This window comes from Argentina anserina, chromosome 2 (assembly GCF_933775445.1).
Source record: "Argentina anserina chromosome 2, drPotAnse1.1, whole genome shotgun sequence".
Lineage (NCBI taxonomy): Eukaryota > Viridiplantae > Streptophyta > Magnoliopsida > Rosales > Rosaceae > Argentina > Argentina anserina.
In genome coordinates, this window is record NC_065873.1 from 11,927,665 (window position 1) to 11,945,503 (window position 17,839).

Consider the following 17,839-nt stretch of genomic DNA (forward strand, 5'->3'; position numbering starts at 1 on the left):
GTTTTGAGTATTAGAATGTACGATTTAGAGTTTTAGAAAGAAACTTAAAATAATATTTGACAAAATAGTTGAAATATAAATTTTCTAATTAAATTTTCTATGTCAAGTTGTGATTGAAATGATAAATCAATAGATATTGACACGTGATGTTATGGTAGCGCTAAAAAATTTCTTCTAAAATATTAAGACCAACAATCCTTTTTCATACAGGAGTTACGTACATTAATTGCCTTTTCGCTTATCAAAAAGCAATGCAAAACATAAAATCCATCATTTTGAAAAAAAATCGACGTGGAACTCCCGTGTCCTCGTCTTTCCCTCTCTCGCTTTGACGCAAATTTGCAGTTCACTATCGCACTTCACCTTATTTTCTTCCTTCCTCATTTCCTCTCCAACTTACCTCCTCCTCCTCTGAGTCTTCTCTCTCTCTCTCTCTCTCTCTCTCTCTCTCTCATTTGGTAATTACGATGGCGATTTCGCTGGTGACCTTTTTGAGAATTCTGTTCGGAATTCTGGGCTCCCTGATGCTCCTCACTCTCGTTTACACCATCTTCTCCGACGGCCTTCCCTTCCGCACCGACCTCCTCACTCCGTACTCCCTCTCTCTCTCTCTCTCTCTCAACTCATGTTATTGCATCTTCACGCTTTAGGTGCACACTCTATAACTAAGTTTAATCTGATCAATTATCGTATCACATACTTTAGCCCATACAGCTTCGGTTAGTTACTACTACAACTATATGTGGGTAGTTTTGTGACTTTTGTTAATGTCCGTGGATTGTTATGCATGTTTGATCTGAAATGCTTGAAATGTTTTTGTTTCAGATGGATGGCAGCAACCTTGGTTGATTTCTACATCAATGTTGTGCCAATCGCGGTATGATCCAGCAACTTCTTACTTTCATTCATAATTTAGGCGCTTCTTACTTTCACTGATGATACAGCTTTATTTGAATTGAATCATATACCCAAAGGAACGACATCGTTTAGTTTTTAATTGCTTTAATCTGCATAAAATGATATTGGGTTCAAATTTCTGTTGTCTTACTACTTTATAATTCACGTGTAGTTATTTGGAATGATTTGCAGAGGTGAAGAATGTTTGACATTGAATTTTATGAATCTGGCTTTTCTCGTTTTTATCAGGCTTGGGTAATCTACAAGGAATCGAACTGGATTAGAGCAGGACTGTGGATAGTATTGCTAATATGTCTTGGAAGGTATTGATATCTGTTCTCTATGTGGACACCTATACTCTCTCTTTTTCTTATTCTATGTATTTGTGGGTTTTCTACAAGTAATTTTTTTTTCGTGATATAGTGCTGTACCTTCAACTGACGCTGTAGTGGAAGCTGAGACCGTTTTGCTCTTTTATGTTTAAGCTTGATAGAAAGTTATGTGGAAAAAAATCTCACATTTTATCTTGTGTGAAAATCGTTATGGGGCTACATAATTTTTGGAGTGTAGCTGAAGAGTAAACTTGTAACCCGATCTGAAAATCCCGCTGTTTGTCAGTCAATGAACCCAATCTAAACTTCTGAACTAAAACTACTTATCTACTTAGTCGGTTGAAGTGGTTCAGTCCCAGACATCTCTCATTCGGTCCTTTATTTTCTTATGTCTAGTTTTGGGGTTTCTTTATGTGAAACAATGATTTGAGCTTATAATATTCTTTATACGCATGGTTTTGGTGTTGTACAGGATGTTGTTAGTTTTGCATGTTGTAAAACTGTGCAATTTATACAAGGAATATAGTTGAGATTTATCTGGTCCACATAACTAAAAAGATTATTAATTCTCTGATTTTTTTAATTTTTAGTTTGACTACATGTGGCTACATCCTTCTGCAATTGATGAAGCTCTCTACGAAGGAATCAGAAGATCCCATTTACCATGTTCTGTTGTGCCATTCAAACAAGTAAGGAATTACAAACTTAAAATGCATTATGATCACATGATAAAATCAAATTCTTGTTTATATTTTTAAATAGTAATTCTATATTTTATTTTTTGTAAAAGTAAACTCTTGTCCAGTTTAAGATGACAGAAGTTGTGCATAAGTAATGTTACCTATTTTGACAAATTTACTCGAGCCCTATCTGGGATACGTTACTTCCTCCTTTGAAGATTTAGTAGAATCTATCAATCAGATAACAATGAAGTAGCGTTTTCCGAGGTGACCTTGGAAGACTATCACAACTGAGTTCGGAGGTAGGGAGGGATTGCTGTGTAAAGTGCATTTATGTCCAAATATTGAATATCTCCTAATTAGTCAAAGTTACCGAGTATATTTGCTAAGCAAAGGCAGAATGAAGTTAAAAAATACTAAAAAGATAAGAGTTAGGTAGGCCAAAGCTGAGTCCAAAAATGGCTTGATTAGAATAGTGAAATCTTATTGTAAAGCTTTATCCTACACTTGAGCTCTATATCATAATTAGCTTTACCATGTAATGGTGGATTTATGTAGCATCTATGTAAACCTACATAGCACGGAAGCTTGTCTTGACGACCGATTCCCGCTTCGGAAGCGGAAGCGCGGGGAAACACGAGGAAGCGTGATTCCAAAAAAAGAGGGTTTGGGAGCGCGGCGGAAGCGTTGGCTTCCAAATTAGAAGTGCGATTCCTTCCATTCCTTTATTTCATCAATCAATGTATTGAGTCACTTCTTGTTGTCTCATCTTCTTTCAATTTCTTCAAGCGGTTAAAGATGAATAACATCAATTGATCTAATGTGTAAGAGAAAAAGAGAAAGAGCTGGAGAGAGATATGAAGAAAATCTTGACGAGACAGAGAAGACGAACCTTTTTTTATTCAATTTCATGTAGTGGCGTCTCTTTGACTTGCACGTGGCGAATACCTCTATACTATACTGGACCTTCTTTTGTTTGAATTTTGAAAGGAAGCTTTAATATTGCTATAACTAAGGATAATCATGGTTTAAAAAAGAAGTTATTAATAGTTATCAAGTTATTTTAAAACTGGATAAAATAATTAAAAAATAAAAGATAAAAATAGTATATAATATATATTTATTATTTTGACGGTTACAAAACGCATCCGCTTTCTTAATTTTTGAAAAAAATCGCTTCCGCGTTTCCAAACGCTTCGCTTCCACGTACCTGCACCCGATTCCATGCATCCTAGGTGTAAACATACCCACCCACCCACCCACACACCTACACTTGCACATTATGCTATAGGACTAATTGCATATTTTGCTGCTTGTCATTTAGATTGTTGGCTTCATATGATTTATTATTCCTGAAACCAACACAACTTATACATGAGGAAACTGCATATGTTGCTGTCTTCCATTAGAAATGTGGTTCCAGATTATATTGTTCCTTTCCAAGTGTATCGTTAATAGCCAGTTTGACTGACACATATTATATAGGTACAGTGTTGTAGATAAGCATAGGCAATCCCATGTTCTGATTGCCAGAGTTGTATTCGCTGCTTTGGGACTTCTGATGCTGGGAACTCTCATATACACTCTGTTAACAGATGGTTCTCCTTTTCGCAAAGAGCTTTTTACACCGTAAGTATGTTTCATGCAATCCCATCTGGTGTTTTTTTTTTCATGTAAATAAGAGTACTCTGTAGATAATTGGTTCAAGTTTCCGATTGTACTGTTCGTCTATCAGTGATCTAATCAAAGTTTGCTGCCTACTATATGTAGGTGGATGGATGCAACTCTAATTGATTTTTATATCAATGTAACAGCTCTTTCAGTATGTCTCAGTTCTCTTTATTGTTTACAACTACCATATTACCATTTCTTAATTGATTTAACTGAATTTGAGCACTTGGTTTCGTATCTGATCAATTTTCCACTTGACATGGACCAGTTCATCTTTGTGTCAGAGTTATTTAAATCTTTGATTGATTGCTTCTAGAACTTTACTTTATAATATTGTTGATCCGACTTATGTTTGAGTCTGGCTCTAGTTAGTGTATCAGCTTTATGCTGGTCCCTGTAACACAGGTTTTTATTTTATTTTTTTAAATTTGCTTGCTATTCCTTCCAAGAAATTAGTAATATCTTTGCTGCTAATTGTATATTTGAACAATAACTATTATTGCTTTTGTAATCAGGTTTGGGTTGCTTACAAGGAATCAAGCTGGGTCACTGCCGTTGTGTGGATAATTTTATTGATATGTTTTGGCAGGTATGTTTTCTGGATTTTAGCTCCCACATAGTTTCTGTTGATTCGTTGATAGGATCCAATTTCTTTTTTTTTCATACAAGTCTGTGTTGATAACATATATGAATGACTTTAGTCTTTCCATAGCTTGTTGTTAATAGAAACATAATTCTTGGTGCTAGATTGACTATTGTGGTTATCATTTAGGCCATCTCCAACCCAAAAGGTTAAAAAAGTAAAATTTTAGCCCTGTAAAGTGGAACTATTAATTGATGTAACATCAATCGTCTCAAACCCGTTAGGTCTAATTTATATTTTAAGATTTTGAATATGTTATTATATGTTTAAGTGTTATAATTTTGTATTAGATTCTTATTTTAATTTATTGTAATTAAGATTGTTTTTATAATTAAGAAGTTAGTTCCGACATTTTAATTAAAATTATTATATCCTCTCACTTTCAAATTTGAAAGGATATCTCATTCAACTACATTTGGCGTGATAGTATATATTTAACAAAATAAATAAAACAATCACTTTGCAAATTCATCTACCTCTTATGTTTAATAACTTTAAAGTAACAATAAAGCGATAAATCAATCAAGTGTGTTGTCATATAAAGTATTTTTTAAATCTATTTAAGTAGAGACCATTACTAATGTACTAATGATCAAAATTGAAATTAATTATATTAATCATCATCAAAATTAAAATTAATTATATTAATCATTAAAATTAAAATTAATTATATTAATAATTAAAATTAAAATTAATGTATTAATAAATATATTAAAATTAATTTTAGTTGATAAAAATGTGGGGGACATATTGAATAAACAAATGAGATTATAAACCCACTCAAAGGGCTAAAAGGCATATAACTCTTAATATTGTCTTTTAGCCCTCAACTAATGCCTTTTAGCCCTTACTTGGGTGGGTTGGAGATGGCCTTACATTCCACTCTTAAAACTAGAGGTTCAATCAGTTTGGTCGGACGACCATTTATCAAGATTTATTTGTTCATTTTTTTTCTAAGACTTCTGTTTTGTTTCATTGATGGTTAGAATATATGTTTCATGGGATTGTCTACAGTGCATTAGTGTTCCTATACATCAAGCAGACTAGTTCAACTGCTCAATACAAAGGTAGACTAGCTCAGTATAGAGGTAGACAAGTTTGAGATCAAGTCAAGCTAATCTATCTTTGCAGGGAGTAAGTTTAGCACTATATCAAATGTACTTGTCTTGATGTACTGGTACATTAAATTACCCGTAGTCTTTCCCATGTTTCATTAGTGAGGGAAAAAAAACCTTTAGATGTCTTATACAGACTCGTTGTACAAAAATCTGATAGGAATACAAAAGTGGAAAACCTTAATGAAATTATTCTTTTCTAAGTGGTCTGTTATAATGTCTTGGGTTTATGAAACTCTTAGTATACTCAATCTGCTACTAGCTTATGACATGAGCATCAGTTACTAATATATTTAAAATTTTGTATTATAGCATTACCACATGTGTTTATATCACCATTCAGTTGTCACGGCTGACATGCCAAGATCCAATCTACGTTGCTTTATTTAAAAGTGGTGACAGGTAAGTCTACATCCATCTTGTATAGTCTCTGCAATTTCTTCATGCTTGAAGTAGTTGTTGGTAATTTGTTGTCAATATTAAGCAACCAAAATTCAATTCACTGTTCAGCTGCACTTAACACCATTTGAAGTACTTAATTTGTTTGTTGGTATAGGAGACTAAAGTGGGCAGCTTAGGAAGCTATGTGATTGATATTACAGGGTATGTACAGAAGGATGAGACTACATATAGGATGGACATAATTATTTAAATTAAAAGTTTTAATGGAAGCAGACTGACTAAAATCAGTAGTTCACACACACCAGGAACTGACTCGAAGAAATTGATTAGACCATATTATTGAATAGATAAGAATGCACTGATTAATCACACATGGTAATTCCCTAAAGAAATAACAGACAGTAACAGTGAGACAGAAGGAAAGTCTTGATTTTTAGCAGTAGGAAAGTTGTCCATGAGTTTGAAGAGTCAAGCTTTATTCCTGCTAAAGGAAAATTCTGCAGCCACATCCCATCAGAAAGGAATTGTACATTTTCCGGTCTAGTAGTGGATGTGTCTCCGCTTTTTATCCAAGTCTAGCTTCAGAATGGACACAATGAATGCATTTTAAAAAGGAAAACACCATCTCTGTTCGAATAGTATTACATAGAAGCTATTTGTTATTACTAGTTATCTTTGGGCTTTGGGCTGAAGGAAACAATTCTATCACCCTAATGGAGAATTTAAAGAGACCTGGAGAATCATATGCTTTATGTTAGGTTTTTGCAGGATATTGATATTTTATTTTGTGAGTAGGATTCAACTGTTAAAAAAAAGTATGATTCAACTAGTATATGAAACACAATTCAGTAGTTGACTTAAACGAGATTGCTCTCAGCCAAATATGAAGGAGGTGAGGAGACGATCACCTCGAATGTTTGCAAGAACTCAATTGATTGTTCCTCTTTTTTGCTTCGATACAAAAGGGCTCAATCAACAGAAAATGTGTAAAGTACAGATGATCCCTTGGTGGTGTGACTAGATTAGGATATCGGTGATTACAATTTCCTAGATTATTATTCTATATTATTTAGTTTCCTTCACAAGTTTACCACATATCAGTAATACCGTTTTTGCTTTAACATCTTTCATTTCATGTTCTTTCAAACAGCTGAGTATAGCTTAGATGCTCATTGATCTCCTTTTGTGTAGTTGTATGGATTAAAGTTTGTTTATTGTTGTTGTAGGGCAGAAAGCAGGTCTGAGGGGGTTTTGATCTGAGGAGACAATGTAACTTTGGAGGTTCTTGTGTAGTTCAATACCTGTGCATTCCTATGCATAATTTGAATAGACAATTCCACTGGTGTAAATCCAGGTTTCTGTTGTAATGCCAAATCGACACAAATGTAAAAATGATTAATAAATACGAATGTGGATCAGAATGAAATGCGTTACAAGAGAAAGGTGCAATAGATGGCGCAAATGAATAATCTCCAAAATACCTTCGGCTGAAACCTTGCACCTCTTTCCATTTTCTATCTTTTCCTGGATTTCAAATCATCATCCAAAACTAAAATGCATGAATAATTAGGTTCAAATTAGCTTCAGCTCATGTCCTAGTAGTCTAGTACAGCTCTAAATTTACAAAATCAATTGGTCAGGCCAAACCAATGTTTTTAAAAAACTCGCCTCAAGGATCACTAAGGTCGACTTTCGTCCGATTTTGAAAGGGGGAGATCCTATAGGATCCTATCCAAATTTTTCAAGATTAAATAAATTTAAATTTTAAATAAAGTAAGGTTAGTTCTATTTTATTAGTATAGTTAGTTCTATTTTATTAGTATAGAAAGGTTTGCATGATATCTAATCGATAGAAATCTATATATTATAGAACTATTTCGCTTTTTATGTCTTATGTTACGTTTTTACGCATTTTACTACGCCTTAGAAAATAATCTTTTTAAGTATTTTTTTTATATTTATTTATATAATGTGTTTAATTCGATGAAAACTATTTAAAACGTTTGGATTATGAATTTCATTATATCTAAATGCAATAAATTAGTAAGTTCTTATGTATATTTGTTCTTTTTGTATGTGGATAATTATATATTTACACATTTAACTACTAATTTGTTTTTATAACATAAGCCTTACGCTTTATGAGCCTCAAGTTCTAAGGCTCAAGGCTTTCAAGAAAACGCATTGGGGTACGTCTTCGCTTTTTAAAACATTGGGCCAAACCAATATTGATGTAAATATATGATTTCATTGGTCTCTCTGTATGTCTTATTTAGACTCAAATACTAGGTAATGTACTACAATATAGCTTATAAAAGTCGTATGAGATTCATAATCTATTTACTTTGCCTGCCGGATTTATGATGAAATGGTTGCTGCTTGATGGTAGGTGCTTCAGTACAGGGAGGCATGTATGCAGGTGGTTTCCGGATACTCGTCTCTGGGGTGCCTCCATCTTTCACTATCATCACAGTGTTCATTCCCCAACTGAGATGTCGATCAAAATGACAGTGCCAAAACCAAACACCTGCAACAATCATCCAGAGTGAATTAACATTGCCAACTACAACAAGGTAACTAAAACCAATGAATGTTCATTTTCCATAGAAACTTACCAGGATTACTTGCTTTAAATCTAATAGCAACCCATCCTTTCTTTGGGACTGTAACAGTGTTCATCTTTGGTGGATCAATCAAATTGTATGATTCTGGGTCTGTTTCATTGTCGAAATTTCCAAAACCTGTTCCAACTACATAATAGCTATAACCATGCATATGCATTGGATGATCTTCTGATGCATCTAATACATCAGTACCCTGAAACACTATTTCCACCTCTTCATTGTACTCTAACACCTTGACCCTAGTACCTTGTACAGTTGTAGCAACACTATCTGGCAAACCCTCGGCCACAAAGTCAAAAAAGACAGGTGGATAATCTGGAAAGTCTGAGGTATAAAACCCAGTCATGTTCCTGCAGTATACCATGTTTTTATACATATGTCAATGTTAAAGGATTCCTCCAAAATAGTTCTTTCTAATGATTCTATCATAGTGCAATTAAGCTTATTAGGAAAACCAGAAGCAGTTAGAATTGTGTTTGGATATACCTGTAGTAGGCAAGCAGCACATCTGTTGATGGATTAATCCAGCTAACATTATTCAAACTGGAAGCCAGACCAGTTCTCTCATCGGTACCATTGGTAAATGTAACCATATTCATCTCAGTCGTTATATACATTCTGGTAGTTATGTTCTTTGGAACATTTACCGGATGCTCTGAATTCGCCAAGCTCTTAATACGGTTTGTGAAGCTTGCTGCAGGATACAAATCCTCATAGGTAGGGAGGCTGCTTGGGAAAAATGGCAATGCTGGGGGTGTGTAGTTGCCTTTATACTCGAGAATTGCTGTCACATTAGACGTGTCATAGTCGGTAACGTCTGGCCTAACATTGTCATATTGTCTAGCAGCCATGTAGTATCTGCCAAGAGGCTGGTTGGCTGTGACCAATATATCCATGGTTTGTCCAGGAGCAATCATGGTAAAATTCGTGAGAATAGGTTTGACATATGATCCATCCATACCAACAACAGTGAGATTGTGATCAGCAATAGCAAAGTAAAGCTCTGCATTCATCACTGCATTAACCATGCGAAGAATATAGGTTTTTCCATACTCGACTTCCCAGCGATGGGTACTATCTGCAAGACATTGATAGAATTTCAGATGTGGACATATGGTATGCTAGTTTACTTTCCAAGCAGTCTTTGCAACCATGTGTCAAGTGAAATGAATGAAATTGGGTACAGAAACAATTTTTCTGCAGCAAGAGTTCCATCACTTCCAGTAATCATTTTACCATCTAATTCGTTCATTTTGACTTACCATTCGAGCATGCAAAGAAATCACCAGGTTGTCCATTGATGGTGTAGCAATCAGAGCGAGGAGTGTCTTCACCGTCTTGCAGGGCCTCGGCGACCACCTCGTTCACATCATCTAAATACCAAGATCCTGCAAGTAAAAGCACAAAAGGTCCTCAACTTAAGATGGTATCAACTATCAAATGTGGTACATCCTCTAGTCATTTTAATGCAATTACTTAAATACACATACATTTCTGACTGTCCGTGCTCTTGCTGAGTGTCATTTAGTTTATCACATTCTCTAGTTTCAAAACTCTTAACATAGAAAATGGCTAGTTCTACCATACAGGCATCGGAGGCCCTGTAAACTTAAAAATGGCTTGTGATGATTTTTAATTTCCACTAATGAATGACTACTGTACAAACATGAGCTGTAACAAACTTGATTGTCCAGAGAAAGTAATAACAGATAATAAGAACCTATAAAAATATATCCTTAATATGTAGATAGAAATGCTACTGTACAACCAATAATCACTACCTAAAGATCTATCTTTGACCGTTTGACATTGACTAAAACAATTCTCGATTCTGAGCCACCTTTGATATTGTTGGCCACTAAAATAAGGGTTTTGTGAGAATGCAATCGATATGTTAAGTGCCCTTTCTGTCACTCTCATATCAAATATGGCTATCTAAAATATTAACCAAGATACAAACAAGAAGACCAACAAGTTGGTCCATTGATGCTGTGTAGATCGTCTAAATCGTTCTCACTCTGTAATCATACATAGTTTAAATTTTAACTAATTGTGTTGTAACATGCTTTACCTCTTACCCAGGATTCAGGAGAAAAGGAAAAAAAAAAAAGATAAGGTAATGAAAGAGTCATAAACATAAAAATACTAGCTAAACAAACAAATTAAACCTGCCTACTCAGAACAGATCAGTATAGCAAAGATTGATACTAGCAATAAAGAGAAAGAAAAGGGGAAAATTATCGGTTTGAATACGCATCGTAGAATTATGTACGTACCAAGAACAATAATTTCTTCTCCATCAGGTTCTGGAAATGGGAAGCCAGTTTCATTTAAGGGCAGAACAACAATGGCACCATGTACACTAGATCGTGTCCAATCACTGTGAGCGTGCCACCAGACTGTTCCTTCCTCATCAGAAAATATAACCTCATAAGTAAAATTTGTACCAGGTTCAATAGGACACTGTGTGATGTACTCGGGACCGTCAAACCATGGGTTTCTTGGTTGATGTACTCCATGCCTACACAACATAATTTACAATTTAGATTGCTGCATTCTTTCACAATGATATTTTGATAATTAAAAGATGGTTCAATGTTATAGGGGGCCAAAAGAAGTAAATTTATCTTCACATAACCACGTTTAAGCGGTTGTAATATACTTCATGCATGTGAATTGACATAAATAGTTAGCAATCATAAGCTGATCGGAGAAACAATCGTCATCTCAACTCCATAAGAAAGCATATATCAATCAGTTTATTTACCAGTGAATAGTTAGGTCATAATCTCCTTGATTCTGGACATTGACGTAGACGGTGTCTCCTTTCTGCACCCGAATCACCGGCCCCGGTAGCATATCATTCACGACCAGCATGCTCTTGGTGCTACATAACCTTGTAAAGTTCTTCTCCCTCAACTACATTCGTCCATTGCAAAGCCAAGGTTACTTCGGTTGAGAGAGAGAGAGAGAGAGAGAGAGAGAGAGAGAGAGAGAGAGAGAGAGAGCAAAACTTACAACAAAATCGTAGTAAAACTTACAACAAAATCGTAGTAATGGACATTGCCTTCAACTATGCAAAGGACAGCAAGAGACGACAGAACCAAAACACCCAGAAAACCAGGCAACACAGCCATCTTCACGCCGAAACTTGAAGATGATAAGAATTAGCGGTAAGCTTTTCAGAAGTGGGATTTGTCCTAACACAATATTCCTACTGCTATATTTATGCGGGTGTGAGCTTGACTTCTGCTCAAGTTAGGTTGAGTTGAACTACTTGCTTTTAATCTCACTTCTAAGAGTTTGAAAGCTCGTTGCAGGTTAATTAGGTACGGAAATGAAAGATGACACAAGACACGTGAGATGAGATTTGTTATGTTCTTAAGTAGCTTATTAGTTTTCATTTTAAGGTCATGCGAATGTGCTCTGATATAGAATTATGTGTTTCAACACATGCCCAAAACTGGGCAAACATGCTGTCAAATTTAATTTACACAACTAATAAGGAACTGCCGATGTAAACTAGCTGCTGCGGCCCACTGTTTATGTAGTTTTGAACATACAAATAAAAATTTCAATAATTAAGCATGGGAATCATGCATGGTGCAGATGTACTGCTAATTAATCGATTTACAGAAAAGTTTTACGTACATAGTTTGATATAGATGTGGCTAAACGCCTGGAATCACTTCATGAGTAATTAGTACAAAGTCGGATGAACCTCGAATAAGTCTAGCTCTATATCGAGTTATATATACTTCTATATCACACTAATCTACTTGATGTATCGGTATATTAACAAATTCTTTGCACCCATTAGAAAAATGCGTGCGTGCCATGTGATACAGTCGCAAGAACTGAAGATTAAGAGTAGCTTCGTTCCGGGTGTTAACATGAAGCTAATTAAAGGTGTCAAAATTATGTGATCGGGTACCTATAGATTGAAAGATCTGATAGCAAAGATTGCCACATAGCCTGCTACTGTAATTGTGGTACGGCCGGTGAAGTTTTGACGGCAAATGGCTTTAGAGGCAGAAATATATATAATTATTCAGCATAGTCTACGTAAATTCATGACAAACACATTTGTCTCAATTTTAGTGGGATTGTTTTAGTCTATAGCCTACCTGTAAGACTGCCATCTGGTCTCAAACCTCTTCCGATCTTACCCACCCAAATTTAGAACTAAAAGACTCTCATTTAACACTTCTCATCTCTAATTATCTTAATTAAGGGTTAAAAAAATTAGGTGAAAGCTAAAAGATATTATTAACAATGCCCTTTAACCATCTGAATGGGTCAAAATGTAAAGGGCTAAAAATAGCCATTAACAATATCCTTTAGCCTTTTAGTTATATTCTCATTTATTTATTTAATAGATCACCTGCATTTTATCAACTATTGTACAACTAGTTTTAATATTTTTGTTAATACAATTAATTATAATTTGATGATTATATAATTAGTTTTAATTTGATATATAATTAGTATAATTAATTTTTATTTTTATTAATTAATAATATTAATTTTAATAATTAATACAATAATTTTAATTCTGATGATTAGTAAAATTAATTTTCATTTTAAATTTGATTACTAATACAATTAGTTTTAATACTGATGATTACAATTAGAAATGGTCTCTACTTGAGTGAATTAAAAAATATGCTATATGGTTATATATGACAATTCACTAGATTGATTACTTGAGTGAATTAAAAAAATATGCTATATGGTTATATATGACAATTCACTAGATTGATTTATTGCTTTATTTTTTTCTTCTCATAATGTTTATAAAATTAAAGTTTTTCGACATAAGAGATAGATAAGTTCGCAATGTGATTGCTTCATTATTTTTTATTTTGTTTGATATATCACGTCAGATACGATTGAATGAGATATTTGAAAATTACATGATTAATATCTTTAATTAAATATATATAATTAAAATGTCGGAACTAAAACCGAATAAATTTGGTTGAACCTAAGTCTCATCCTATTTCTATATATTTTGGTTGCCATGAATAAGAAGCGTAATAAACATAGCTGCGAATTAGTCTCTAAGCCGATCCAGACTTACGAGTATACTCCAAGTATAAATTCCTAAAAGATTTTAGTAAAATGAAAACTCTCTAGAATTAGTCACGTAACTACCATGCTCCACGGTGAGACTCATCATGTTCATTATAGGTAACTGTGTATTACAAGTTTGTTTTTGATGATAATCATTGTTAGAAATTCTCAATCTGCTAGCTATGTAGGCCCAATTGAAACAATATATAGTGAAATCCTATTTATTTTGCTTTCTTCACCCAACTCTCAGCGGTCAAAACGAAAACAGATATTAGTCACTAACATTGTGTACCTTCTTTTGTTTTGATATAGTCCGGAAGATTCGACACAACTAACTTTCATAAACCGAATCAACTAACTTTCCCGGGCATTTGGTTTTAAACAGTCGGCTTCTGCTCCTCATTCTCTAACCCCTCCCTGTGTCCTATATTTCGATTTAAACTTGTTTCACAACTTGACAAGTACTTATAAAAGAGTCCACTAAATTACAAGTCACAACTATGAATATCTGCCAATCAACAAATTGGTTGATGACGAACAATGATTTATTTGCAAAAAAATGACCACCATACAGTGATAGATATTGATAGTTTCATAAGTAAAATACCAGAAAACTTTTCTACTGCTATATAATTGGGCTCAAAAACTACAGTAATGTAAATGGCCCGTTTAAATGAGTTCAAATTTGTTTATCCGCCCTGCTGAATTTGTGGGAAGGTCGGAGCCTGATGGTTGGTCACTCAGTGCAGGGAGGCATGTATGGAGGAGGTTCTCGATTGCTCGTCTTCGGCGTGCCTCCATCTTTCACTATCATCACAAAACTCATGCCCCAACTGAAATGTCGATCCAAATGACAGTGTCATTGTTAAACAGCGACAAGTGTGGCCCGTAGACCAACTGTACCGATATTGTCCCAACTTAACCACCTCACAGGTGTTGGGTTTTAATCACAAAAGGCCTCGGTACAATTGATTATTATTCACCCACTTATAAGCTTTATTTTTTTGTCACTTCTTAGATGTGGGATCTCTCCTCTCCAACACGACCCCTCAAGTGCAACCTAATTTTTAGGTCTGCACGTGACAGATTAACATCCCACATACTGGGATGAAAGAAAACATCCCACATACTGGGATGAAAGAAAACATCCCACATACTGGGATGAAAGAAACTAAGTTCCAGTAACCAACGACACTTAGTGGTCATCCAATCGGAAATTCTCTGATGGCATGACAAAGTGGCACCCAACTAGGGCCCACGAAAGATTGGAGGCGCGACTGGAGAGGGACCCGCTCTGATACCATGTTAAACAGCGACAAGTGTGGCCCGTAGACCAACTGTACCGATATTGTCCCAACTTAGCCACCTCACAGGTGTTGGGTTTTAATCACAAAAGGCCTCGGTACAATTGGTTATTATCCACCCACTTATAAGCTTTATTTTTTTGTCACTTATTAGATGTGGGATATCTCTTCTCCAACAGCCATAACCACACCTCTGCAAGAATCGTGCACAATAAATTATGGACACTTTGGTAGTGTGGTTATATACATATATACCACTCATTCTGTAATAAAAATCGAAAGTAAAACGTGATAAAGAGCATACCAGGATTACTTGCTTTGAACCGGATAGCAGCCCATCCTTTCATTGGGACTGAAATAGTAGTCATCTTCGGTGGATCAACAAAATTGTAGCTTTGGGGGTCACTCACATTGTCAAAATTTCCAAGACCTGATCCAACTAGATAAATTGTATTAGTACCCTGAAATACTATTTCCACTTCTTCATTGTACTCTAACACCTTGACCTTAGTTGCCTTGACAGTTACCTCAGTATCAGGCAAATCATCACTCACAAAGTCATAGAAATGTGGTGGAAAATTGGGGAAGTCTGTGGCATAAAACCCACTCATGTTCCTGCATTAAGATGTGGTGGTGTCATAATGTTATTGTAAATTCCGATGATACTGTCACACTGCAATAGATCGTAGCTGCAACAACTAAAAGCAATATATATATATATATATATATATATATTATATTATAGTCCTTCAAGGAACAAAAAGATGAAGCTGAAAGTTTATACCTGTAGTAGGCAAGTAGCACATCTGTAGTTGGATTAACCCAGCTTATATTGTTTAGACTTGCCAAAAGAGAATCTGTGACATTATCAGAACCCTCAATCACCGAACCACTATCCATCTCAACTGCTATGTACATTTTCGTAGTTATGCAACTGGAACATTTATTGGGTGGTCTTTGCTTGATAAGCTCTTGATTTGGTCAGTAAATTCTTGTGCAGATAGTAAATCCTCATAGGAAGGGAGGGTATTGGTGTGTAATTGCCTTTATACTCCAGAATTGCTGTAACATTTGACTTGTCATAGGTTTGATCATCTGGCCTAACACTGTCGAATTGTCTAGCAGCCAAGTAGTATTGACCAAGAGACTGGTTAGCTGTGAGCAAAATATCCATGGTTTTTCCAGGGGAAATCATGACATAATCAGTCACAATCGGTTTGACATATGATCCATCCAAACCAACAACAGTGAGAGTATGTTCAGCAATAGCAAAGTAGAGTTTTGCATTCATAACTGCACTAACAACGCGAAGAAGATACGTCTTGCCATACTCCACTTGCCAGCGATACGTACTGTCTGCAAGGAAATGATGACATATTATTGATTTTGTGTCAGTGTAATAACCCGATTTTTCGAGTTAAATTTGTTTGAATTGGTTGAATTTTATGAACTTGGTAATTTTGTTAAATCACATTTTTTTACTTCATTACGTTGTCGATTCGAAAATGGAACCTTTTTCGGAAATCTAAATTTGAAAAACGTTACGTTTCCGCGACGCGGGAGTCGACTTTTACCATGTCGCTCGACTTACACCTATGAGGGGTGTAGTGAGATTTAGCAAGAATTGAAAGTTAGCTCCGAGGTATGTTGGGCCCTTTGAGGTTCTTGAGAAGGTAGGAGAATTGGCTTATCGACTAGCCTAGCCTACTAGCATACCTGGCGTCCACAACGTCTTCCACATTTCCATGTTGAGAAGGTACGTACCAGATGAGTCGCATGTGATTGATCATAGCTCCATAGAGGTGAAGGAAAATGCCTGTAATGACCCGATTTTTCGGAATCAACTTATTTGAATTCTTTGGATTTAATAAAGTTTGTAAAATTAATAGCCGCATTGGTTTCACTTCGTAACATTGTCAAATCGAAAATGGAACCGTCATCGGAAATCTCAATTTGAAAAACGTTACGTTTCCGCGACGCGGGAGTCGATTTTTACTCCGTCGATCGTTTCCGGAAACTTCCTTCACGAAAGTTGTAGAGCTTGCCGATACGAGTTCGTGGACACGTCACGTCCTAATCGGATGTTGTACGTGAAAGTTATTAATGACGGAAGTTAGTTTCCGATTTAGAAAAGGGTATAAAAAGAAAATTATAGGGATTCGGGTTTCCATTTTCGGAAACCCCTCACCCGCCTCCCTCCCCCTTTCTCTCTCTTCTCTCTCTCTCTCTCTCTCTCTCTCTCTCTCTCTCTCTCTCTCTCTCTCATCCTCTCCACCCTCCGACGCTGTATGTGAGTGATTGAGAATCGTTTCGAGCCGCAACACACCATTCCCAAGGAATCGAGCACCGTCGGCGATCCAAGCATCTCTGGCGCCATTTCGGAGTTCTTAGCTTCAATCTGGGTAAGGATGCATTCGATTTGATGGTTGTGATGATTGTAAATGAATTTTGGGTTGAATTGATAGATATTTGAGGAGATTCGGAGGAGAAGGAGGGGAGATTCGTACCGCCGCCTAGGGCGGCGCGTGAGAGTGTGTGAGGAGGGTAGGAGGCGGCCCTAGGCCGTGGGAAGGTACAGGGGAAGAGAAGGAATAGATTTGGGCGGCGGTGGGCAAGCCACGCGCGCCGGTTTGTGTGGCGCGTGAGCTCCACGCACTGCCACTGTGGGGAGGCGCGTCAACGCCACGCGCGGTCGCCGGAGGTGGCGCGTGAACAGTGATTTTCAAAATAGTAATTTTGTAAAATTATTGTAATAACCCTAGATTTTTAAAACGATTTTTGAATTGAATTGAATTCTATAAAGTTATGAAATTCAATTAAAATGAAATTGTTTGTTTGCAAACTTTACGAAACGGAAACGGAAACGTTTCGAGAACGTTTAATAAGAAAACGTTACGTTTCCGAGCGAATTTATCGACTTTTATTCCGTCGCCCGTTTGCGAAAACTTCCTTCATGAAAGTTGTAGAGCTCGTCGATACGAGTTCGTGAGTATGTGACGCGTTCGAATCAGACGTCATACGTAAAAGTTATTAATGTCGGAAGTTAGTTTCCGATTTGGAAACTAGTATAAATAGGATAATTGTGTTTAGAGTTT

At 35.9% G+C, this 17,839-nt stretch overlaps 2 protein-coding genes and 1 pseudogene across 8 annotated transcripts; 1 reads left to right on the forward strand and 2 right to left on the reverse strand.

Moving 5' to 3' along the window:
- Positions 1-300: 300 nt before the first annotated feature.
- LOC126785409 (uncharacterized) lies at positions 301-7,358 on the forward strand. Of its 7 annotated transcripts, XR_007671042.1 has the most exons (11): positions 301-592; positions 826-877; positions 1,147-1,220; positions 1,820-1,918; positions 3,395-3,538; positions 3,680-3,731; positions 4,096-4,169; positions 5,238-5,290; positions 5,651-5,740; positions 5,895-5,941; positions 6,967-7,358. XR_007671042.1 is itself a non-coding variant. In XM_050511091.1 (10 exons), the coding sequence occupies exons 1-9, from the start codon at positions 468-470 to the stop codon at positions 5,692-5,694; spliced, it is 717 nt and encodes a 238-aa protein (XP_050367048.1). In that variant the 5' UTR covers positions 301-467; the 3' UTR covers positions 5,695-5,740; positions 6,967-7,358. The 7 variants fall into 7 exon arrangements, 6 of the variants coding, with proteins under 6 accessions (XP_050367048.1, XP_050367045.1, XP_050367044.1 ...); XM_050511091.1 differs by lacking the exon at positions 5,895-5,941; XM_050511088.1 differs by lacking the exon at positions 5,238-5,290.
- Positions 7,359-7,947: 589 nt separating this feature from the next.
- LOC126785394 (putative laccase-9) lies at positions 7,948-11,548 on the reverse strand. Its single transcript, XM_050511073.1, has 7 exons — positions 11,406-11,548; positions 11,132-11,283; positions 10,641-10,885; positions 9,627-9,752; positions 8,851-9,442; positions 8,356-8,714; positions 7,948-8,267 (listed from the first exon to the last, which is right to left on the reverse strand). The coding sequence occupies exons 1-7, from the start codon at positions 11,499-11,501 to the stop codon at positions 8,077-8,079; spliced, it is 1,761 nt and encodes a 586-aa protein (XP_050367030.1). The 5' UTR covers positions 11,502-11,548; the 3' UTR covers positions 7,948-8,076.
- Positions 11,549-14,119: 2,571 nt separating this feature from the next.
- LOC126783951 (laccase-21-like) lies at positions 14,120-16,491 on the reverse strand (annotated as a pseudogene).
- Between the last annotated feature and the right edge of the window lie 1,348 nt (positions 16,492-17,839).